Below are 26,830 nucleotides of genomic sequence, written 5' to 3' on the forward strand. Positions count from 1 at the left end.
TATGGGCCTGATTCAGAGCCGGACGCTATTTGCGGATGGTCGTTCTGATAAAGGGGGTGGCTATTTAAATGAACCGTTTGCTCTTTGCGGTCTGTTGCCGCTTCTATGTCTGAACGAGCGAACAAAACATGCGGTCATTTTTGGAAAAATACGCCCCCTGGCCGCTCGCACCATACGTCATGTCCGCTATTTAATAGATTAATCGAGTACATCGAACAGCGTATGAACTGCTCGCTATTCTTGTGGTTGGTTTTTCCTACCACAATCTTGCGAGCAGTTCAGACTATAAAACAACCAAGTGACGTGGTCAATGACGCTGCTGTATTAATTATGCACACCCTTAAAACGCCCGTTTTGACCTTTAAGCACGCCTGCGTTCTGAATTCCACTCCCCGTTTTCAAGCACCTTCCCCTGTTACCACCCACATACGCCTCCTCCTGTCACTCAAAATAGCAGGCATTCGCCATTTAGCGAACAAGCGATTTTCGGACGCACTGACTGGTTCGCGCATGTGTATTACAATCCGTACGCATGCGCAGATGTGCGATCATCGCTCATAACGAACGAGTGGCCGCTTACGAGCGGCTCTGAATGAGGGCCTGTGGTCACAAATTAGCTGCCTCCATGTGTTACTGTCAGTCTACTTTATAAAATGTGCATTTGATGATCACAGTCCAGAAGAAATTGCTGCTCGTCAAAGGTCCAATGTTTTGATCACACCAAAAAATGATCATACAATTCCAATACGGCACAGGAAAAGACGAGGGGATCTATTCCCACTTAGGTGAGCGGCGTCCGGCACATTTCCATGAACATAAATAACTGTTACTATCGTTACTTACGAGACAGTAAGCATCGCCTCTGGAAAATGCCATGAAACTAGTTTCTACAAGAGCCCGTGAAGGCTGGTGTCAAGGTCAGCGCTGCGCCGGTCACATCAACAATCAGCAAAAGATTCAAAAAATGAAATGTAACTGTGACTGCAGTGACAACGTAACTATCTTTCAGAGAAATAAATGAGGTTTTTTGCAATTTGTATTGATTGAGGGTCGGCGATAATGGGATAACCCTTAGTCTCGAGGGCAGAAGGTTTGCAAGTCATTACTCGTAATAGAGAATGGGTTGTTTTTCATGTACGTCGGACACAGAATAGGCTTTTCCAATGTTACATCACAGCTGTTACAGGAAAAGATTTGCCATCATTACATGTACTGAATAGTCTCAGCTATTTTTTTAAAGTGCAAAAAAAAGGTATTATTTGTCAATATACAGTATATTAAAGGTTTTTTATTACTAATGCTGGCCATACACGCTACAATTATCGGGGCGATCCGCCTGATATCGGTGGATCGCCCCGATAATTGTAGCGTGTGTGCGGGCGACCGAGGGTTAAATATTGCTCGGTCGGGCATGCAGGATTGTCCAGCATGCCCGTCCGATGCGATATTTACCCGGTAACTGTTGGCTGCATCGGGCAGTGTATGCCCAGCGCGGCCGACAGACAGACATTTCCTGTGTTCCTTCCTACGGAAGGAACAGGGAAATGTCTCCTCCCCTGGGGGCGGAGCGCGGATGTCGGGCTATACACTGTGAGATTTCTCTCACAGTGTATGCCGGCGACATCTGCGGCTGGCAGCCGGCCAGATAAAATGTATATCGGTCTGACAGACATTTTATCTGGCTGTGTGTGCCCAGCATAAGATGAGTGATGTACATTAAATAATTAGTTTTCAACATAATGGGGTATTTATTAAAGGTCCATTTGGCATTTTGAGTGATTTGAGGTGCGATTTTCATTCGATTTGGATTCGATTTTGGTTTTGAGTATTTACTAAAGGCCAAATCACATGTAAAATCGGACTTCAAATCGACTTTGGACTCAAATCGACCATCAGAAAAACATTGGTACTTTTACATAGCCCAACACACAAAACCCTTATTTACTATCATTCGATTTGAAATCGTCCTCAAAATCGGACTTCAAATCACTCTTCAAATCCCCAATACAATAGACCTGCTTCATGCTTTCGATTTGAGCATGAGCAGGTCGGATTGACACAGATACATGCATACATCAGTGAGATGCCTGCATGTACCTGGCTGTAAAAAGCAATTAAGGAGATACATTATGAAAAAAATTGACGTGAGGTCACCCCCAAAACACAACCAGCCCCGGACTGTTCTGGTTGACTAAGTAGAGGGGGACTGATGCCACAGCCAGAGGAGCCCTATCACCGGGGCCCCCAGCCGCAGCATCAGCCCTGACCTTTAGTCAGCCCAGGCCAGGGATCCCTGGGGAGTTGGAGACCACCTCAAAAAAAGGGGTCTCCCTCTCCAGGGCACCTCTAGCCTGGGCTGATAGCCCGGGGCTATCCCCGCCACCCCTAGGCGGTGGGTGGCGGGTTGATTGTGACAGTGTGGTGTAAAAAGAGATATAAATAAACATTGTCTTTCCGGTAGAACTGCAGGTCCCAGCAAGCCTCCCCTGCATGCTGGTCCTTGGAGAACCACAAGTACCAGCATGCGGGGCATTAAGGGCCCACTGGGACTTGTAGTTCACCTGTAAAGAAATGTCCCAAGAAACACACACACCTTACAAAGTATAACTTTAATACATACATACATACACTCACACAATACTCTTTGAAGCTCCGTGTCTGTGCGTTCATTGGCTGAGAGAGGTCAGGCCCCGCCTCTCAGCCAATGAACGGCTCCCTCCATTGAAGTCAATGGTGGGAGCCGCAGGATAAACTTTAGTAACCCTGTGGCTCCCACCATTGAGTACAATGGAGGAGCCGTTCACGGTCAGGGCTGATGCTGCGGCTGTGGGCCAGGTGATAGGGCTCCCCTGGCTGTGGCATCAGTCCCCCGTTCGAAAGGGTCCAGGGCTGGTTCTGGATCTTACAGGGAGACCCTATGCAAATTTTTCCCTGTAAATCCAGAACCAGCCCTGCTTCCCATAGCCTTGTGCTGGTTGTACTAAGTACAGGGAGATCCTACGTCTTTTTTTCCTTGTACTTAGTCAACCAGAACTGGGTTGGCAAAGTCCGGGGCTGGTTATGATTTAGGGGGTGACCTCACGTTTTTGTTTTTTTAAAATGTAACTATTTAGACACTTTTTCCAGGCAGATACATGCAAGCATCTCACTGATGTCTGCATGTATCTGTGTGACAACGAACTGCTCATGCTGAAAGTGAAAGCATGAAGCAGTTTGTTGTGTCTGGGATTTGAAAAGGGATTTGAAGGGTGATTTGCCGTTCGATTTGGACATGAACCAAATCGAACAGCAAATCACTCTTCAAAACCGACTCAAATCGAATTTGTTTTGCAAATTGCAAAACAAATCGACTAATAGTAAATGCAGTGAAAAAACGGTTTCACTGCATGCGATTTGAGTCGATTTGAGAAGTGCTAAATCACTCCTCAAATCGACCTGCAAATCGCCCAAAAGTAAATTTACCCCAATGGGTCTTATTCAAAGTCAGATGCAAACGGAGTAGCAAATTGTGCCCTATAACAGGTGCCATTTCTCGATCTGAACGTCGCATTTTGCTGTCAGCGACACGCCCGCGTCTGCCTAACCACGCCCACCGAATGCTGCGGCTCATCGTAACGCATGCACACTGCGACTCAGACGCAGACTTAAAACATTGGCCAACTTCATGCAGCATCTACACTGTAGGCCTGATTCAGAGCCGCTCACTCTGACAGAGCGCTCGCTCTGAATCAGGGCTGGGCATCTTTTTTTTGGGATCGGCCTCTTGGCCGCTCGCATAGCTGTGAGTGACCACCCACAGCTATTGCGAGCGGCCATGATGAAGGTCGCGATGGTCTTGATCATCGGGCTTGCGACGAGACCCTTGTAGTAGGGTCTCGTGGCCACAAGCCCCAGAGAGATTTCGGCTCTAACAGAGCCGGAATCTCTCCACTGACATCACTCGTGATGTCAGTGGGGCCGGCCCCAAACGGTAGGCGTTCTCATGGGAATGCCTCCGTTTGGTCAGCCACCCCCACGGCCCGCCCACCAAAGGGGGCGAGCTGTCACTCAACATCGAAAGCTCGCCCCCTTTGTTGCGAGACCCGGAGTGATGGATTGACCTTCACTAGCCGGGTCTCGCGCATGCGACCTGGTTGTGAGCGCTCAGCGCTCACGACCGGGTCTGAATCAGGCCCTGTGTCCATCTCGGAATCACGCCCTTTTTTTCAGAAATGGGTGTGTTTTAGACGTGTGCAGCCAATTAGATACAGTCATCATTATTATCATCAGTGTGTGCAAGCTACTAGGAGTGGCAGACGAAGGGTTAACCCTTGGTGGTCTCTATTGATGGTGCCATCGGTGCTTAACATTGATAGCATAAAACCATTAACTTGCTGGATGGGACCAGGCCAATCAGGTAAGGAGATGGGGCTGAGCGGCGCAATAGGGGGCGAGGGTGTTTAAGCAGCAGTCCAAACAGGGAAGGGTGCAAGGCTACGTGGTGCAACAGGGGCTTGTGTAAGCGCAGTGTGCTAGGAGAGGAAGAAATCATTGATGCATGTCTGCCATCGATGGCGATGCTAACCATTTATAGTTGATGGTCATCCGTACAAAATACCTCAGTGTTATAGCACCCAGAAGCCTAAACCCTCCAGTTGGCTTCGTTTGCCCATTTTAGTCACAATGTATAACTATACACCCACACCAAGCCCTTACTGTACTTTCTCTGTGTCTGCATCTGTGCGCCCATTCCAGCCCCGTTACTGGCCCCTGAGTCGTACGCAGTCGAAGATCATGATGTCATCAAGTCACTAAACTTCATGACATCACTTGCACTTGAGGAGCAGGACGATGGGTGCCGGTCACGTCCTCAGGATGTGTCCTGTGGCTGTCTATGTTGTGGTGTGCTTTCTCAGGCAACGGTCATGCACTCCTCATTACAGCCCTAAGGAATGGAGTCCCATTACCCTACTGATTAAAACTATTTTTATTTGAGGTAAAATGAACATCTGCTCTCCTTAGAACAATACAGCTCTTACAAAGTTTTCTTGGTACACAAACTGCATCTTATTCTCCACTTGCAGTCCTCATGGCTCCTCAGCAACATAATGCATTCAACAACATCTCTCTCTCTCTCTCTCACTAATTAGTTTGAAAGCTAATTAGCATGTTCTCGTGGATGATATTCATATTTCTCTCACTGCTCCGTTCTCATCTAGGTGTCCTCACTCTACAGCAGAGACCTTCTGGAGTGAATTATCAGGGGCTTGTTTTACTAGACCTTTGAAGGGTTTGATGTCTTACAAATAAGAATCACCTGGAGCGGGACTACTAACTGGTCTCAGCAGATGGGAAGATTTCTTACCTCTGGGTGTTCTGCTTTTAGAACGATGGGTATATTGCTAAACTGAGGCTCTGCACCATTTAACATGGATTTGTTTCTCTCTGCATCTGTAAGAGAATATACTACAGAATAAAAGATGGGAGAGACCACTTTGCCTATTGATAGTGCACTTGCCACCTCCATTGTGGAGGTGGCCAATTTCTGGGGCTAATCGCGCCCATGACCCCAGTGCTGTAGGACATCAGTGCTAACCACTGTGCCACCATGATGATCTAATGCACCAGGACATATGTCAAAACAGTCCTAGAAATGGATCAAAACTCCTGATTCATGGGACATGAGGACAGTCTTCTAAATGAGGAGACTTATGTAAACGGGAACAAGTTTGAAACATGAATGGTATATGTTACTTTTATTGTATGTCAGAGAAGAAGCACTTGAAAGCTACATGTAGCATTTTAGTAGCTAAACGCCCCCGATTCCCTAGTCAGTGATGTCATTGTGTTAGAGGGACATGTGTTTTGCTTTGTGTTAAGCAGGATTATACTTGTGATTTGAGCTCTCAGCAAGACTCGGTTCATCTGAATGTATAACCTGATGTTACAGGGGGCGTTTAGCTACTAAAATGCTACATGTAGCTTTGAAGTGCTTCTTCTCTGACATAAAAGCATCGCGTCCGCCGGTCTATTAACTACATCCCTTGACAAGCTCGATTAAAGCTGAATCTGCAGGTTTTAAAGATCAACCCTACAGCCTGAGTAAACCCCCATCCTTGATAAAAAAAAAATAAGCTACAGAATAGGCGCATTCAGTATGCGTTCGGCATCCCGGGTGGTCTGGATGCCGACGCTTACCTTACCGGCACCAGAATACTGCCACCGGTCAGAATCCCGGCGCCGGCATCTCGACCGCCGGGATGGCGAAAGTAAGTAGCGGGGTGGGGGAGGGGGTTAGGTTTAGGCGTTAGGCACTAGGGTGGGAGGGTTAGTTTTAGGTACTAGAGGGGGACGTTAGGTTCAGGCACCAGGGAGGGAGCGTTAGGGTAGGGAGATGGGGTGAGTTAGCATAACGACCACTAAGTGTCGGTATGTTAACCCTGTCGGGATCCAGGAGTTGGGATTCTGACCGCCTGGATCCCGTCTATCGGTATTACATACCGATTTCTCGCACTCACAATTGAGGGGCGGTGCGGGGGGCATGCCTTGGCAATGCTCCCGGAAATGGGGGCGTTTCCCCTCGTTTTCCAGAGTACCGAGTTCAGGGTCTGCATCAGTGGCTGCAGCTTTCCTGGCCTTGCAAGAGCTTACTCAGACTGATGGTGATCTGAGGAAATGTCTACGGACGCTGCACTCGGCTCGCTATTGCTGTCAGGAGGCGTCTGCTTCCTATAGACACCTACTGCAGTATTAAAATGCCCTTTTCGAACTCCGAAAATTCACGTCGCCTTGCCATGAGCAGCCTAGCCGGGGTTCAAACTGACTCGTACGATGTCAGATTACAACTGATGCAGGTCTGGGCATTTCCAAGACGACACAGTACGGTGACACCACCTACCATTATCTTTACATACTGCTAACCCATAACTTTTGGCACTTCAATATATACATAATTCTAATTTCTATACAACGTTTTCCTGTGTATTGACTCTGCTGTACTAGAGGGCAACAGGAGGACGGCTGGCAGTACATAGGATAATATAAATATGTGATAAATAGCTTCTCCATGTGATTAATAGCTTCTGCATTGCATGGGGAATATGTCACAGAAGGCTATTACCCATTTTTCAAAGGATTTAGGGTACTTTTCCCTATGAAAAATAAGGGCTTCACTGTGTAACTAAGTTACTGAACATATAATTAGAGGCATTTTGTATTCCTGCTAACGATCTTGGATATGGCTCTGAGAGGTGACGGAGGTTCAGGTCATCACTGCGAGATCTTCCTACAGTATGTGCGTCGTCAGTGGCGGCATTATGTAGCCGTTATTAGGTTATTTAGTCTGATGCACAGGAAACGAAACACAAGCTGCTCTATTCCATTTATAGTCATCGGAAGCAGCACGGTCAGTAAGTCAGTGCTTCTAAGTGTGACAAACGGTTTCACATTTTGCCTCTAGTTTTACTTTCTGAGTAAATGCTCCGAGCTGGGAGTCATGCTGAATAACACATCTGACAGTATACAGTACAGTGACCAGAAAGACTCTGCCTCTCATTTGGTGACACTCAATGCTCTGCAGGGTCTGTGGGATGGGACGCGATCATGAGCCGCGATGGTTAGATGCTAAATACTAAATGCTAGGATTATATATCCTATGTACAAATTTCATTCAATCCATTTCCATTCTATTGTTTACGTTTCTAAATGACCTTGCAACAAATCTAGCCAGTGTTTAGTTGCCATCGGGTTCACCAAGCTGGCATTCCTGTAATGCGCATGACAGGCTAAGGAAATGTATCTTATGGCATTGCAAAGGTTAACCAAAGCAACCTGGCTTTGCCCTTTAAATTATTGCCACCTTAAAACTACAGCCTTAGGGCCTGGTTCAGAGATGGTTGGTGATGCAGCTGCGGTCGCAGCAATGGTTGTGGGAAATTGCAAATGCTAAAATCTTCCTTTTGTGCTCCACGCTGGGATGGTGAGACGCCCACTTTCAGGACGCCTGGTCTGTGCGTTTGCGAAGGAGATTGTAAAAACAGACAGAACATTAATTACGCCATCGACATTTGGGATAGCCAAGGGTCTACTCTAGCTACTCTCCTCTAATCCGACTAAACATGGCCTCTAAAGCATTGGATATGCGATTGGGGACGCAGCACTGTTCCCGTGACACTCCTCTAACACGCCCCATGGAATGGCCACTTTTTGCGATCACTTCTTTATGTCTCCTGCCAGTCGCCACCCTGATACGCCCAGGGATCGCAATCACCTTCTTAAGTGTTAGCGATTCCTTACACAATTGCGAACGGCATAGGACACTTGGTTTTGTGCGTGTGCAGTAACGGATCTCTGGGCTTTTTGCGTATGCACAGCAGCAAAACATCGCTGAACTGCATAAAATATCGGCGCTATGTCCATCTCTCAATCAGGTCCTTAATCACTACTTCCCGGAAATTGCTCCCTGTTAAATATAGAAGTTTCCCAATGCCACCAATCAGATATTATTTATCATATATGTAGTACATTCTATGACATCATAGCTAGGATCTGATTGGTTGCTATTGGCGATACTTCCACTTCTACTCTTCAGAAGGTTTGATAAGTTTTCTCTTTAATCCAATATGGCCACAATATAGCAATACAATATCGCAGCTGAGTCAATGATGATTGTCTGCCTTCATACTATTAGCCTGGCACTAGGGATGCCTGGGTCAGCCCCAGCGTTATTTAGCATGGTTTGGCCTAAGGGAATTCCAACCAAGCTGGACATCTGTCAGCAGCTGATCACAGCCATCGGATTCGGTGCTAAAATAATGACAGAGCAGAGGGCATTGGTTCAGGCAACCAACCAACCTAGCATGAGGTATGCTATGAATGCAGCAGAATAATAGTACATTACATTACAATAATAAAATAAAAATGCAGTCTATCTGCTGGATAAACCTCTTCCAAACTACATAGTACTCAACCATCCAGGTCACAAGAGAAAGTAATTTACCCAGATTATTATTATTATATTTGTTTTATTTATTTTTGTACAAAAAACGGCCAATGCACATCCTCTAAGTCATCCTCTCTCCCACCATCCATCTCCAGCTATCAGAGCAGTACCGTATAATAAAGTCACATTAATCACTGAAATATACTTGTACTGCTGCTAGGATGACCGTTGCTCAATTCTGACGCTGCCTTTGACATATCACTGACCTGATATAAGGTTAATTGGATAGTGGTAAATTAAAAGCTGTGCAGTATTTTACTTGATTCACAGTTTCTTCAAATATGGCATTGTGGATTAGTTATTGGTCTCCTGCTGCCTTGTGATGGCTCTTTTTGAGACATTTAAATTGCTCCCTTGAAAATCTTTTATTTTAGCATGTGGAAAATACATGTGAAAAGGGGGGGAGGGGGGGGATCCATTTGCCCATGGAGTGTGGGTGCAAATGTGCCTCTTTTCACTGTTATTGGCTTCACCGACTGTGTTTACCTTGTCTGCGCTGGTGCGGACCCTTCTGGCGTTATACATCATTGGCTGGCTCTTGCTCTAATTCAGGGATGGGGAACCTCAGGCCCGGGGGCCGTATAAGGCCCCCGGAATCATTTAATCTGGCCCTTGCAGCTTTTTTCTGCTAGCCTCATCTGGATAGCAGGGTGCCTATAATGGCACCCTGCGGCCAGAATCTATGCAGCAGTGCCGCCTGGGGCGTCCTTTGTATGCTTCAGACGGTCACACCGCTGCCCTTACAGCTCACCGGAGCATCCTCAAGATGCTCCAGGCATTGCTGAAATCACTGGCGATTGTGGCCCCATCCCCGTGTGACCTCACACGGAGGGGACGTGGTCTGCCCTGGGCTCGCGAATAATTATATATATATCAAAATGGCCCTCGGCAAAAAAAAGGTTCCCCACCCCTGCTCTAATTGCTGAGCAGCTCCGATCATTCGGGACATTTGGCGCCTGATTTAGAATCGGGCACAGGTGGAAATGCATATGGATCTGGCGGATATCTGCATCCTGCGCTAGAGAAGGCGTGGGCACCCGGACGAAGATCAGCAAGCCTGGACGGATTGATCCTTTCAAACGCGGAGCACTATTATCAGTGAAAGGGGTGTTTCTAGGCGACCATGTGTACCCAAGTAACTGTTCCGTCTAACTGGGGCTACATGGGTATGTGGTAGGAGTACGCAATTGTAGCAGGCGGATGGAGATGGGACTGTTTCAGATTGATTTTTCTTCACCCAGTTTGAAGTGAGTGCAAGCCCAAATACTAATGCTAATGATGGTTGCGAGCGTAGTAAAAGTGGACGGGATGGCATTCCACATGGAGACACACAGATCTTTGGTGTACCCGGGAGCATTCTTGTATTAGCATAAGAATAAAAGTAGGCTACCGCGGCCATACGGAAAGGCGGCTTCGCACAACTCAGGATCTAGTCCCTGATGATCACGCCGTGGTGATAAATAACTGTTCAATCTCACCAATAGCAATTTTTCTTATCCATGCAGCTATAAATCAGACATTTTGCCCCTATGAGCAGGATGGCTGCTATCAATAGGCAAACCAGAGAGTTGCGTGTTGCGCCGGTGGTTAGGAGGCGCCTACAACACAGAATGAGCGACACAATGTTACCCACCCAGTGATCAACACGAAGCTCCAGCCTCTTATGTGAAGGAGAAGCATCTCGCGCTTCCTATATGTGAAGCTGCCAACGGCTGCTCCTCTAGGTCAGTATGACGGTGATGTCACTGCCCAGTGCCACACTCACAATCTGAGGATGCTGCCCCCCGGCCCCCTACCTGTAAAAGTAAGAAGCTGCAGGGGTGGAAAGTGCTGCTCCAAAGTTGGGGGAATGAGCCTGAGTTGGGAGAAGCAGGAGAGCTTCTGAATTGGGGGTGGGATTCCGATTGCCACCTAGGGTGCCCCAATGACTTGCACCGGCCTTGGCTATAAATCTTCCAATGACAAATATAAATCAGTCATTAGGTAGTTCTCATTGAGGGGGTGATGTTTCAAATCTTGGAGACAAAGTGGAGAGAGATAAAGTATTTTCTACATCTGCCCTTCTGTCTTCTTGCTTCTCGCATTGTGCTTAATTAAAATTGGAAAAACAACAAGAAAGTGTAAGAAAACACCTCTGGGTGTGGGATTTACTATGCTGATAATCCAGTTTTGTGAGACTTTACTGCAATGCGCATATGTACCAAGCTCCAGAAAGCAAAACTTTTCGGAGCTTGGTCCGATAGACAATCTTTAGATGGTGTTGCCTAACAGTAGACTATGGGCTTCTTTTCATAGTTTTCCCTAAGAGGGAACCTATAGGATCCCTCCCAGGGTCCTCCGCGGGTCGTGAATGCGCATGAGGACTCCCAGGACATAAACCCGTAAATCCTCAAACCGCAAAGGAGAGCCGGTATGCGTGCAATCATTGGTGGGATGCACCCCCCCCCAGTATCCACTCAATGGGCTGAAACCTGCGGCAGGATAAGAAAAATCCTAAATTCCAATATAAAGAATAAATTAAAAATATAAAGAACAATGAAAGTGAGAATAAGAATAAGCCACAAGGAATACCTCAATCACCAGAATATCGGAAACCTATATCCGCCATATTGAGAATTAAAGTGCCCTATTGCTGGCTGGCTGGCATCCCAACTGCACATTCACAATCACGGCATTTACGGTTGAATGGTTTTGAACTTTTCAAACAGCAAAATCAAGCGAATAATATACTGTATGGGTTTCAGGACACTACAGTATATTGTTTATGGGGGGCCTGTAGGAAACGAGGCTGGTTACATCATTTGCCTGCAGGCATGAAAGCACTGTGACCTGTGGATATTAGAACGTCTGCCATGAGCAGTAATGTCTCATTGTATGACTTCCTGGCAGCAGTACCCTCCTTGATGAGCCGGCTTTAAGAAAGACTTCTGCCGAGTCACTGACTTTATGTGGTTTGAAGGGGACTTGATTAGACCATAAACGGTCAGCAGACGGAGCTTGGGCGCACGCTGTAACTCTGATTTCAGCAAGAACAGATTCTGTGTGAGACTGTGAAATGTATAAACTTGGATAAAGACCAGAATGAGTCATCTCTACAGAAACATGTGGAACAGAAGGAAATATGATGCTTTCATTCTACACTTAGGTAAAAAGACGCTGTGCTATTAACCCTCCTTTGTGCCAGCTTTCACATCTCTGGTCTTTTAGGGGCCAATTCATTATAATCTGCGGTGGCCCTGCATAATTTATGTCTCTATCTCGCCGTGAGTTGCATCGGCGGTCGCCAATGCACCGGAGCAATCCGATATTGGTTCGGTACCAAGATGAGTGCTCCGAAAAAGCAGCTGTCCCTAAAATACGCACTTCTACCACTAATTAGTAGCGATGAAAGTTTACAATGGGTTGTTCTGCGCACACCGGGACTCCTTCCAATAGGAGTGGGGGTCAGCAGCCTAACACCATCTGAGGTTGCCATGAGTTCCTACAATCAAGTGATTTTGGAGCTTGATGAATAGATGCGGACCACATCGGGAATCCCATGTATATGTATATTTCTGCATGTATAACGGGCCCGTTCACTGTAATGAATAGGCCTCTTATTCTCACAACATACCAGATATTAAAAGGAGAATTAGAAATATATTCATATTAAATAGTTCAGTTGAAAACTAGCAAAAAGGGCTATTAATTGAAATGTAGAACAAACAGGGTTTTGTGATCTCACATTTCTGCTTTTGCCCGACTGCAGCCAGTTTTATGAGTAAACACAGATTTATGGGTTTGCAGTGACTGAGCGGAGGAGACGGGTGCAGTGTCGGACTGGGGCATGAAGGGCCCACCAGGTAAATGCAACGGAAGGGGCCCACTAGAAGGGACTGGCAAGCCATTTCGTAGGTGTGATCATCAACTGGAGTAGTGTGGCCTGGTATCTTTAGGAAATTAAACATGAAAAAAAAATGAATGGAGGCCAGTTTGTTTCACAGATCTAACATTACAGAATGTGTACAACAATGGCGGAGAGGGAAGGGAGGAGATGTGGCCGGATTACTGGCAACCAGGAGAAGGATTAGTAGGCGTTGTGGTGGATCTAGAGGGGAGGTGTCCCTGTCGAGCAATCAGAGCACCTTTTCCCGGCAGAGTAGTGCCTATGCCACAGACATTGGAGGCCGTGGCAAGTGTGTCGGTGGAAAATGTATGGGTATGGGGTGTATTATGGTATAAGTAGGATGGTGAAGGGTGGCAGAATGTGTCATAAGAAATAGAGGGCCTGATTCAGAGCCGCTCGTAAGCGGCCGCTCGTTCGCTCTGAGCGATGTTCGCACAACTACGCATGCGTATGGGTCGTAATGCGCATGCGCAAACCAGTCATTGCGGTCGGAAATCATGCGCTCGCAAAACAGCGAGGGGCTGCTAATTTGATTGACAGAATGTACCGTTTGTGGGTGGTAACAGGGGAAGGTGCTTGAAAACGGGGGAGTGGAGATCCGAATGCAGGCGTGCCAAACGGTCAAAAGGGCGTTTAATGGGAGTGCATTATTAGTAAAGGAGCGTCATCGACCACGTCACTTGGTTGTCTTTTAGCCTGAACTGCTCGCAGTGATAGCGGGAAGTAAATCCTACCACAAGCACTGCGAGCAGTTCAAATGCCTTTCGATGTTCCCGATTAATCTAATAAATACCGGAGATGACGTGTGTTGCGAACGGCAAAGGGGCGTCTCTATACAAAATAGCAAGCGCATTTTTCGTTCGCTCGCTCAGACATAGAGGAATCAACAAACCTCAAAGAGTAAGTACTCAATTTAAATAGCCGGCCCCTTTTTTGGAACGACCGTCCGCAAATAGCGTCCGGCTCTGAATCAGACCCAGAGTACCGGAATGGATTAAGGTAGAAGTGAGTGGAAAATATGTAGGTTGGAAGAGAAGGGAAGGTGTAGAGGGAGCAATGTTCTCTTACTGGCATCCCTAATATATTTCTACCAACAGTGTATGTCCCCAAAATATAATAGTATTACCAAAACAGCAATTAAATCCAATAGTTTGTGTCAGAAAGAATTCCACAGTGTAATCTAAGGCATCTTCATGTGAAGGGAAACAGACTGTATTTTTTCTTACCAACCACGTAAATTGAACTTAGGCATTTCATACTGAGTGCTGTTCCCCCAACAACAACAACTACTAACATTGGCTTAATTGAAGGCGTTTTCTATGCCCTTCAGTCCGCTGGGTACGGCTGAGGCTCCCTGGATCCTCCTCCTTGTTGTCTACCTCCTCGGACCTCACTACTGGAGCATGACTTCATTGCTGATTCCATGTGTGTGTTCTGGAATGAAACCCGGCTCAGTGACTGCTCACAGACACAAGTAACCACATGCCCACTCAGGTAACCTCACCAGCGCACAGACAGAGGCACAGGCAAGCCCATGCCTGTACAGATAGTGGCACTGGAAAACCCATGCCCATTCAGATAGTGGCACTGGAAAACCCATACCCATACAGATAATGGCATAGGAAAACTCATGCCCATACAGATAGTGGCACAGGAAAACCCATGCCCATACAGATAGTGGCACAGGAAAACCCATGCCTGTACAGAAAGTGGCACTGGAGAACCCGTGCCCATACAGATAGTGGCACTGGAAAACCAATGCCCATACAGATAGTGGCACAGCAAAACCGATGCCCATACAGATAGTGGCACAGGAAAGCCTATGGCCATAGACGGGGCACAGGTAACCTCATGCCCACATTTGCATGAGCACATTGCACAAGTAAACACAATGCACTACTGTACAGGAAGCTGATAAACCCAGAGTGACACAGCCACCTCTCCATTCTAGTCTGAGGAGTAAATTTACTAAAGTGAGTTTTTAGAAGTGAGTTTTAAAAGTGATGTTGCCCATAGCAACCAATCAGATTCTAGCTATTATCTTCTAGAAGGTGCTAGTTAAGTAGAATCTGATTGGTTGCTATGGGCAACATCACTTTTAAAACTCACTTCTAATAACTCTCACTTTAGTAAATTTACCCCTGAGAAGCAAGGTATAAAGGATGTAAATGGTGACAGTTCTCTTTTCATCTAATACAGGCAACCAGTAACTTGCATTATAACAATATACAAATTTCTTTAAAAGCATGGAGATGGGCCGTTATTATTATTATTTTGTGTTTCCAATTTCTGTTATACCAGGTTGTGGTGTGGATGGAATGACTGCTCCAGCAAAAGGGCACAGTCTTAATGAATGAGGGCTGTCACAGCACACACACACACATGTAACCTCAGCACACTGGCATACACACAACCATGTAATCCCAGCACACATGCGCATACAGAATCTCAGCACATACGCAGAGTCCCAAACAGAGGCACACAGAGTTCCAGCAAACATCATGTAGTTTCAGCACACATACATAGAACACACATGCAGTCTCAGTACACATACATAGAACACACATGCACTCTCAGCACACATACAGTAGATATACACACATGCAGTCTCAGCACACATACATAGAACACACATGCAGTCTCAGCACACATGCAGTCTCAGCACACATGCATACACTCTCAGCACACATACAGTAGATATACACACATGCAGTCTCAGCACACATACATAGAACACACATGCAGTCTCAGCACACATGCATACAGCATAGTCTCAGCACACATAGATAGAACACACATGCAGTCTCAGCACACATACATAGAACACACATGCATAGAACACACATGTAAACAGTCTCAGCACACATACATAGAACACACATGTAAACAGTCTCAGCACACATACATAGAACACACATGCTGTCTCAGCACACACATAGATATACACACATGCTGTCTCAGCACACACATAGATATACACACATGCAGTCTCAGCACACCCATAGATATACACACATGCAGTCAGCACACATACATAGAACACACATGCAGTCTCAGCACACATACATAGAACACACATGCTGTCTCAGCACACATACATAGAACACACATGCAGTCTCAGCACACATACATAGAACACACATGCTCTCAGCACACACATAGATATACACACATGCTGTCTCAGCACACACATAGATATACACACATGCAGTCTCAGCACACCCATAGATATACACACATGCAGTGTCAGCACACACATAGACACACATGCAGTCTCAGCACACAGACAGTATATATATATATATACGGTATATAGAGACACACATGCAGTCTAAGCACATATACATAGAACACACATGCAGTCTCAGCACACATGCAGTCTCAGCACACATGCATACACTCTCAGCACACATACAGTAGATATACACACATGCAGTCTCAGCACACATACATAGAACACACATGCAGTCTCAGCACACATGCATACAGCATAGTCTCAGCACACATAGATAGAACACACATGCAGTCTCAGCACACATACATAGAACACACATGCATAGAACACACATGTAAACAGTCTCAGCACACATACATAGAACACACATGTAAACAGTCTCAGCACACATACATAGAACACACATGCTGTCTCAGCACACACATAGATATACACACATGCTGTCTCAGCACACACATAGATATACACACATGCAGTCTCAGCACACCCATAGATATACACACATGCAGTCAGCACACATACATAGAACACACATGCAGTCTCAGCACACATACATAGAACACACATGCTGTCTCAGCACACATACATAGAACACACATGCAGTCTCAGCACACATACATAGAACACACATGCTCTCAGCACACACATAGATATACACACATGCTGTCTCAGCACACACATAGATATACACACATGCAGTCTCAGCACACCCATAGATATACACACATGCAGTGTCAGCACACACATAGACACACATGCAGTCTCAGCACACAGACAGTATATATATATATATACGGTATATAGAGACACACATGCAGTCTAAGCACATATAAAGCCTCAACACATTCATACACACACATGACTGTAAAGAAGGAAGATAGCAATGGGCCAGCCAGTATCTTTGTGTGGAGGGCAGCATGCACTGAACAGCAAGCTATTTAGCCTGAGCAGTTTGAAGCCACCCTTACTTGGCAATTAATGTAGTCTGTCCTGCTACAGCTCTTCTTTCCTCCAGCGATGTCTGTGTGCAGGGGATGTAGGAGGCCAGATGGGAGGAGCCTGGTGCATAGTGAGAGAGTAGTGTACTCCTGTCTATGCTGCCCCATGCTGCTGGTCCCTGCTCCTGCCGTGACAACACCCGGCGGCAACCTTTGCATCATCCAGCAGCAGGGGCTGTTGGGAGTTGTAGTCCCTTCCCACTGTGACAGGCCACTTCATACGGAATCACCTCCTGCTTGCATAGCAGCAGGCTATAGTATAGGACTTTGTCGGTTACCTAAGATAGGCTCCGCCCTCCTGCGATACTGGGCGTGGCTAGAAACAGCGGGGCCCACCGGGGATTTCCCCGACTCCCCGCTGGGCCAGTACGACCCTGGACGGGTGCATCTGAGCTGTTCTTTAATGAGATGCTGCGAAGTGTAAGAATGAAAGAGCAATAATTGCCTTAAATATTAGCTATAGCAGATCAACAACATCGACCAAACCAGGAGGCAGAAAACCACAAGGCTTCTGAAAAGGTAAACTATATACATAAAACAAATATCTAAGATGAAAGTAGAAAAAAAAAACAGGAGTTTTTTTTGTTCAGCCAATATACAATACAGACCCTAATTCTAGTGGCTAGTATACAATACAGATCTTAATTCTAGTGGCTAGTATACAATACAGATCCTAATTCTTGTGGCTAGTAAACAATACAGATCCTAATTCTAGTGGCTAGTATACAATACAGATCCTAATTCTAGTGGCTAGTATACAATACAGATCCTAATTCTAGTGGCTAGTATACAATACAGATCCTAATTCTTGTGGCTAGTAAACAATACAGATCCTAATAATACTTGCTAGTATACAATACAGATACTAATTATAGTGGCTAGTATACAATACAGATCCTAATTCTAGTGGCTAGTATACAGTACAGACAGAAATTCTAGAGGCTAGTAAACAATACAGATCCTAATAATACTGACTAGTATACAATACAGATCCTAATTCTAGTGGCTAGTAAACAATACAAATTCCATTCACTTTCTCTATTGTTTAATGTATAATACAGAGCTAATTTTCTGGAAGCTCGTGTAAAACCATACTCTGGTGAATACTGTACAACACAAAATCCATTCACTGGTGGCTAGTACATAATACAGTCACACATTTGTGGAAAGCCGTGCTGGTATCAAGTGTCTGATACCAGCACCGGCACAGCAGGAGGTGATGTGTCCCCAGCGGGACACATCGGCAGCCTGCGCTGGGATGATGTTTCTGCTGAAGAGGAGGAGCCGACCTGCAGTGCCGATGCCCGAGACTGGTGCGGGGTACACATATGAATGCTGGATCGGCTGCCCGTCTGATGTGCCGATCGATCCAAGCATTTGGTAAGTGTCCTGCACAAACAAATTGTGCATGCACTCTTTCCAGTCCGACAATCGCCACTGGTAGTGATGTCATTGTCGGTCTCCAAAATGTGCTTTTCACAATTCTCTCCGGAGTTACTTCATTACATTAATTGCTGTAGGTCTCCAAAGGGGATGTAGTCAGTATCCTGGTGTGCGGGATGCTGACGGTCCGAATACCGGCGCCGAAATCCCGACAGGTCAGGATCCTGGGCACCAGTATCCCCACTGTCGGCATCCCGAAGGCAAGTATCGGGGTGTTAGGGGGAAGTTAGCACCGGGGAGGGGGTTTTAGGATTAGGGTGCGGGGAGGGGGAGGTTAGGCTTAGGCACCAGGGAGGGGGTGTTAGATTAAGGATGCAGGTAGGGGGAGGTTAGGTTTAGGCACTAATAAGGGGGGGAGGGGAGGGTTAGGTTTAGGCACCGGGGAGGGATAGGTTAGGGCAGGGGTAGGGAAAATACTTACGTGCCTTCCTATGGGTGTCGGGATTCTGGCTGTCGGGATGCCGCTGTCAGTATTCTGAACAGCGGCATCCCTACAGCCGGGATTTCATATCCAACCCCTCCAAAGTACAGGAATAATAAATATGTGTTAGACAGCTCCATGGCCAGGAAATAAATATACATTTTAGTCATAAAGTTTTAAATTGATATATTTTTGCGGGCAGTAAATGTTTATATTTTCTAACCTTTTAGAATTTATTAAAAAAAACAAAAAAAACCTTTAAGAGACCAAAGACAGATCGTTATAGTGTTATGTGAATTAGGCAGCGGCTGGGAGATAGACTTGTCAACTTTGTAGCAACTTTATTTCGCAGCATCAACTTTAACCCCCCACCCCCTCCATACGCTTGGTGTTATGGCACCAATTATACAGTAATTAGTAAGCAGAGGTGGTCTTAACGAAAAACCCTTCAGGGGATAAATGGAAACAGCTGTCAAGGCAGGAACCGGCGGCGAGGAATCAATCTCTGGTCACGTCAGTGCTTGTAAATAAGAACATGTTTATCAAGGAATGGTTTGTTATCAATGGCTGTGTAAGTAGAGCGCACTGATAAAACATTTTTTCAACGCCGGTTCCTGAGGAAGTTTTCTGCTCAGGAAGCCCCAGAGTTAAACATGTTTTCCAGCAGCTTCATTTCTGACCTGATGCTGCAACGTGACAATCCGACTGGGAAAAATAATGATGGGAGTCCTCACTATACTTATTGTTCCCTATTCTTCGGTCTGTGTCTTTTGTGTAATTCTTTATCTTAGGGCACTTCCTGTGCCAGTGCGGCTCTATGTATACAATGTGATGGGGAGGCTGTATTATTAGTCGCTTCACAGTACAGCAGCATGCAGCTCTTACGGTAATATAAGGCCATGGCAGGCACAAACACAATCTCCCACACTGTATCCGGCAATAACTCTGTGCAGCCCATTGTACTGATTACAGTATTAAGATACCATGGACTGATATATTAAGCATTACAGGTTAATTATACAGAAGTGCAAACCTGTTATGTGTGGTTGCATGTTTTACAAGTATTAGAGGTACAGACATAGGGGCTGATCACAGATTTACATCAATGCGATATTTCCGTCAATCTCCAATGTTTTTTGATCTGCGCAGGAGCCGCATTTCATATATGCAGATCACGTCCTATGACGTGGTTCGCTGGTTTATGCGGTGGCGACGAGGAGCACTGCAGATAACGGGAGCCTTTCAGCTTCATTCTGGGAGGGCCGAAGCTCTTGGACGCAACTTCACTAGCCCCGGCTGCGTGATTTTATAGAACATCTGAAGGTTACGCAGATGATCCGATGTTTACACAGATGATCCGATGGCTTTTTAATTAAAACGCTCTAAGGGAATGGCTCTGCAAACTAGGGGGCGATTCAATTCAACGCGAATTGAATAGCGCCGGGAGCGAGCTCCCGGAGCTACTCAATTCAGTGCGTTGTGTGGTCGGAGAATGGCAGTTATCGCGGTCATCGCAAGGGTGTTAAGGCACGGTAACCGGCATTCTCTGGCCAAAGAGCCGGGTGCGCGGCTGTTAGCGCAGCGCTATGTAGAAAAACAGCCGCGCACCCGGCACTTTGGTCGAATTTCTCTTCACATGCCCAGGGGGTTGCGAGAATAAATCCTTAGCGCGCCCAAACAGTGTGGGGTATTGAATGGCTACGGGAGTCCCTCCCGTCGCTATTCAATAGCGCGTTTAATTGAATTCCCCCCTAGGACTGTTGTGTGAGGACTCGGAGAGGCAGGGAAGTCGTCTTCTGCAAAAGTATGAAGTCACCGTGATTCCTGGCATTCACCTGTTTGGGATGCAAATTTGCGTCCCTGCGTTTCGCCCTATTCAATTACAGAACAGGCGAAAACGCAAATAGGCGAATGCATAACAGGCGGAAAGTACTGAATAAATTGGGGGAATCAGTCTGTACCCCAAAATAAGAAGCTCTGACACTGGAAATCATTACAGATGTGTACTATTAGTCCTAATAAACGTAGTTTGTGTCCTTAAGTTGTGTTAAATGCTTTCCAGATGCTTTTTTGTGAAAGTGGTGAAGAATGATAAAAAAAAATCAGTACTTTTTGGTGAAAATAAATAGTCCAGTCAAATTTGGGGTACTTGAAAATGGGTGCTAGCATATTTTTGTGCCTCTAAAGTGCAGTTTTAAAAAACGTGAAAAATACATCTGCTGCCATCACCTGCAATCCTAAAAACACCTGACCCATCCGTACAGCCCCCGAGGAAACCTATTTCACTACTTTTTATCCTTGTCCCACCACATTTTTCTTTTTTGCCCCAAAAATGACATATTTTTTGGGGTGTTCTAAGGTAATTTTTTTTTTTGCCTCATTTGTCATTTGGGAGGAGTGTCCAAAGGGTTCTGAATCAATTCCCCACATTTGCACCCCAAAATAGAGGTTTTGCACTTTTTTCCACCTCCATTCATTGGAGAAACTTTTCCGCCTGTTTCAGTGCATTGAGGCCTGATTCAGAGCCGGACGCTCTGACCAGAGCGCTCGCTCTGAATCAGGGCCCTCCTACCTGAAAATGGAGCGGCCTCTTGGACGCTCGCATAGCTGTGGGTTACCACCCACAGTTTATGCGAGCGTCCATGATGTTGGTCGCGATGGTCTTGACCATCGGGCTTGCAACGGAGACCCTGCGGTAGGGTCTCGCTGCCGCAAGCCCTGGAGTGATTTTGGCTCTATTAGAGCCAAAATCACTCCCACTGACATCACTAGTGATGTCAGTGGGGCCGGACCCAGACGGTAGGCGTTCCCATGGGAACGCCTCCGTCTGGCAGCCACGCCCCCGGCATGCCCACCAAAGGGGCAATGCTGTCAGTCACCATCGACAGCACGCCCCCTTTGGTGCGAGACCCATAACGACGGCTTGGATTTCATTATTTGAGTCTCGCGCATGCGCGCGACGGAGCTCCCTCCGTCGTGCGCATGCGCATTTGGGTACCATCGACCCGCTTGCGAGCGTCCTGCGCTCGCGAGCGGGTCTGAATGAGACCCTGAGTTTCCACTTAGGCGAAAACGTCCTGGAATTGAATTTGGAGAGAAATCGCACCCAGGCGAAAAGCGGCAATAGGCAAAACTTTTTCGCAGATTACGGCTTTTTGCATCTAATTGAATCCGGCCCATGGCCCTAAAATTACAATGCATATGAGATAGAACACTGTGTTATGAGGATAAACACGTAGGTCAACTTAATCATGCAAAGAGGTACCTACCTTGTCCCCACAGTGTAATGCACTGCTGCTCGTGTGTCTGACACATGCCACTGTAGCAGTACCCATCTAACGTGTGGCACGGTTGACCATCGTGCAAGTAGACGTTGGCCGGGCAGTGCGCGCTGGTCCCGGTGCAGAACTCCGGCAGATCACAAAAGTTACTTGCATCTCGACATGGCGTTCCACCTGGCTTAAGCTGTGAAATCAATGGACATATATTTGGTGTTATACTCATGGTCTATTTTAATATCACACGTACAATATGGAGCACTGTATTCCGGTACACTTTCCCTGACACACCAAGGTTACCATGTCACTGTACGACTTAGGGGGGCATTTATCAAAAGTCGCATTTCCAGTGCCATCTGGCGCAATATTATCACCCAAGATTGAATTGCAGGATGCGATTTTACTGGTGGAATGCGATAACTGGCACCCGCTGAGGCAGGGGCTTCAAAAGGATCCCGTCCCTGCAATGTCCTCTGAGTGCCTGCAGGGGCACAGGTGCAGCCACCATCACAGGGGAGGGATCCGGGGGAACCCTCCACCGGCTAAATCTGCGAGGTGTCGCCCATAGGCTTCAGATGGTGGTAGCTATGGGGGCCAATCTCTGGAAAATCCTCATTCCGGAAGTTGGTAAATATGGTAGCATCGCATCCCCCATAGAAACCTATGGGGGTTGCGACTGCTGGCGGTAAAGGAGGGATCGCAGAAGGTAACAAAGATACCTGCTGCGGTTCCTCTGTCAAACATTCGGGGGATACTAAATATTTACAGTTACCCGCAAATATTTATTGATAAATGGGCTCCAAAGTGAGTTATTCATGTGCAGCCTCAGAGCCCTGAACAGGGATCAGCAGGCATTCTCCCAGGGTCACTGTTTTACAGTCATTATAGATGACCATAGAGCCACTCGGCAGCAGAATAGTACAAAGAGTGGATACCAGCAATGGCGGATGAGTGCATTCATTAACATCTCAACTTGGCTGGCTGTCGCTGAGTAGTAAAGGGTTATAAGAAGAAGCAGTGATCAGATTTGCAGAAAAAAAAATAATCGTGACTATTATAGAACAACTTCAGGGAAAGGAGAGGGTCTGTTTGCATTTAAAGGAGACCCCATCACTGGTTAGCAAAAAAAATGTATGTTACAGGGAGCTTCCCTCTGACCATAACAAGTGCCATTATTGTGCTGTTATTGCCTCACACCACCGAGGTCATGAATTCAACTCCCAGTAATATGTGTAGCGTTTGTATGTTTTCCCCATGCTTGCTCGGGTTTCCTCCAGGTGATCCCGTTTCTTCCCACCCCCCAGAAACATACTGGCAACAGATCAGCCTCACTTCTGTATAGTCAGACACTGCTTGCAGAGCTGTGGGCAGGGTCACACCACGGGCAGTAAGCTGCACAGAAAGAGAGCTAATAGAGGCACACTTCTGAGTATGGGGGGGCATGCCTTGAGCACTGATGGACACCTTGGATGTGTCATGTGACCAGGAAGTGCACTGCAGTGTTTAGAGAGCGGAGCTCGGTCAGCAGAAGCAAGATAATACACAGTGATAAAGGTAGGAAGTAGTGAGGGGAGAGTTACAGTGAGTAGGGGGTGAGACAGGTTCCCAGCACTCAGACCCATCTCCATGTGTGCCTCCCCAGCCATTGACCTCAACGCATGTCACTGGTATAGCTGGAAATTTTTGTCCCTAAAAATGTTCCTGTGTTTTGTTATTGACCATCTGCACAATAAAACTCATATATTCTGAATTCTAGATGCATCTATTATTATTCTCTAGGCTTTAGAAATCACCATTTATTAAAGAGGAGTATACAAAATGCAAAAAGTACAGTGATCACATTCATTAAGCATGACACAATGGGATTGTAATACTACAAGGTCACACACATCCCGCATAGATACACCGTATCCCCAACAAAGTGTCCATGGTAGACTGTCATGCCTTCAGCATAGGGTTTGTTATGTTACATTTAATCATATTAACAGCCCCACCTAGTGGTCAGGACAGTAGCAGTTTAAATTGGGTCTATTTTGTCCCTCCTAACATGCCTTAGCAGTCTAACAATGCATTCTGGGCTTAACGAGCTGTAAGCAGCCATTTCCTCAACACACGTGGTCCCAAACAGTCATCACTTCATATGCTCAACCTGGTATAGCATCCGATGGTGAGTTTCTACGTTTCAACTGTGCCATCATAGATCTGCTTAGCCAGTTATGTATGTTAGCTGTACTATGTCACACTGCAGCCTATACCTTGCATACTGTATAACTTCATGCTGTTTGCATATTCTATGTTATGTATATGTTTGCCTTGCATTTCCATGTACATATTGTAATTGCCTTATATTGTTTACATTTACAGTTTTACCGCACACTCGTTCATACACACGTATCTGTGTACATTCATACAAGTTCCTCTATTGAATAATAAATTCCGTTCTTCAGATCACATCTGACGGGATTATTGGAAGATAGAGTATTGGTTATGCTGTCTGCTCCAAATTTGTCAGACACATAATGAGGGGCAGAACAGTAAAACATCGGACTGTCAGCGTGTGATGCATATATCTGACTTCGTCAGCAACATTTTCTGTCAGCAAGTGGGACACATACTGACTTACAGATCTGTTACACTGCCAGCCAGAGCTCTCTGCATATGACAGCACAAGAGTTTCTATACAGTCTAATCATGGCAGCTCAGCAATAGGAGTACCGCCATTGACTACACAGGAATTTCACACCGTCAGTACAGCCACCTGCTTATTGCAAGACAACAGTCCCTGCAAAGTAAAACAGCCTAGCAACATTCCCAAGACCCTGACTACTTAGAGACCTGCTACAGTGTCAGCCCAGTTACCTGGACATTGCAATACAGCAGCCTCTACACAGTCAAGCATTTCCATTCCATCATAATGTCTCAGAAAACGACATCTTCATACAAAACAAGGTCCCAAGTCTCTAGTTCCTCCAAATCTTTATCTGCCAGCAATGCAGCCATAATTGCACGTGCAAAAGCGAAAGCTGTAAAAGTGCGGGCCACCTTTGCTGAACAAGAGATGCAATTGAAAATAGAAAAATCATGTTTAGAAGCAGAGAAAGGAATAGAAAGATCACGTCTGGATGCAGAAAGATCACGTCTGGAAGCAGAAAAATCACGTTTGGATGCAGAAAAAGACATGGAGAAAACCGCCTAGAAGCAATTAGTGAGAAGCTCACTGCCAAGAAGGAAGCGGCAGCCGCCATAGCTGAAGCAGCTTTCTTAGAGTCTGTAGAACTCCCTGATATAAGGAGGATCAATGTGCTTAACGCAGAGCTTGTATCGCAGAATTCATTGCAACGCACACCAGAATATGTCAATCAAGCATCCAAAATGGGTAGCAAACCTCAATCAGTACAAAGCATGCATTCACATTTCATCCATGAATCAAGCCAAACACACTATGCAGCACCCCCACTAGTCAACAGTGAACTGCAAACTTGCAAACAAGAGAAATCTAGATACAGGGGACCCATGAGAGACAACTCTCCCTCAAGCCAGGTGTCTGAATCTGCAAACTACAACAAAGGCACAACTACCTGTACACAAAAGTGGTATGATATAAGCCAACAGGAACCATACAATCCTAACAGGCATGACCACACACCATTTACCCACCATGTTAAAGCACAAACAGCATCTCTTAGAGCCAATCAAGACACATTAGACTTTGCCAAGTTTCTTGCTCGCCGTGAGGTGATCACAAAAGGACTCTCAAAGTTCAATGATCGCCCTGAGAGCTTCAGAGCCTGGCAATCCTCTTTCCAAAATGTAATCAGAGGGTTAGGCCTTTCACATAGCGAAGAGATGGACCTTTTAATTATATGGCTTGGGAATGAATCCGCTGAACGTGTTAGACGGTTAAGAGTTATCAATATTAACCACCCTGAGAATGGCCTTAATATGATCTGGGATAGATTAAATGAGCGCAACGGCTCACCAGAGATAATAGAAAGTACACTATTCAAAAGAATTGATGATTTCCCTAGGTTACCTAACAAAAGCTATCAGAGACTGAGAGAATTAAGTGACCTACTAATAGAGCTTCAAGTAGCCAAGTGTGAGGAAGACTTACCAGGACTTGCCTTCCTCGACACAGCCAGAGGCATTAATCCTATAGTGCAAAAGCTACCTTACAATCTGCAGGAGCAATGGGTCATCCATGGTTCCAAATATAAGCAGCGGCACAACGTGCCATTTCCACCATTCTCTGTTTTTGTGGACTTCGTGCACCAACAAGCTAAGATCAGGAATGATCCTAGTTTTGTCTTTACCCTGACAAGCTCAATCCCTATTCTACCTAACCCCCGCAAAATGTCAGTCGCAATTCACAAGACTAATGTGCATTATACAGATTCTTCCCACAGGTCTACACATTCTACTCGCCAAGAGAACAGAGATAAAGATCCTGCCAAGCAGTGTCCTCTGCATAACAAACCGCATCCTCTCCTGAAATGCAGAGCCTTTAGAGAAAAGTCCCTGGAGAACCACAAAGCATTCCTAAGAGAAAACGGCATCTGCTACAAGTGCTGCTCTTCTACAACCCACCT

The 26,830-nt window shown here is 46.0% G+C and overlaps 1 protein-coding gene across 1 annotated transcript in view; it reads right to left on the reverse strand.

Annotated features, from left to right (window-relative positions):
- The window catches only part of ADAM12 (ADAM metallopeptidase domain 12), a 736,937-nt gene that overhangs the window by 91,559 nt on the left and 618,548 nt on the right, over positions 1-26,830 (reverse strand). Inside the window, exon 14 of the mRNA XM_088452195.1 lies at positions 22,233-22,428. Coding sequence (XP_088308321.1) covers positions 22,233-22,428 — 196 coding nt within the window. The remainder of the gene's footprint in view (positions 1-22,232; positions 22,429-26,830) is intronic.

The sequence above is a fragment of the Taudactylus pleione genome, unplaced genomic scaffold, assembly GCF_031769625.1.
Source record: "Taudactylus pleione unplaced genomic scaffold, aTauple2 ptg000034l, whole genome shotgun sequence".
Taxonomy (NCBI): domain Eukaryota; kingdom Metazoa; phylum Chordata; class Amphibia; order Anura; family Myobatrachidae; genus Taudactylus; species Taudactylus pleione.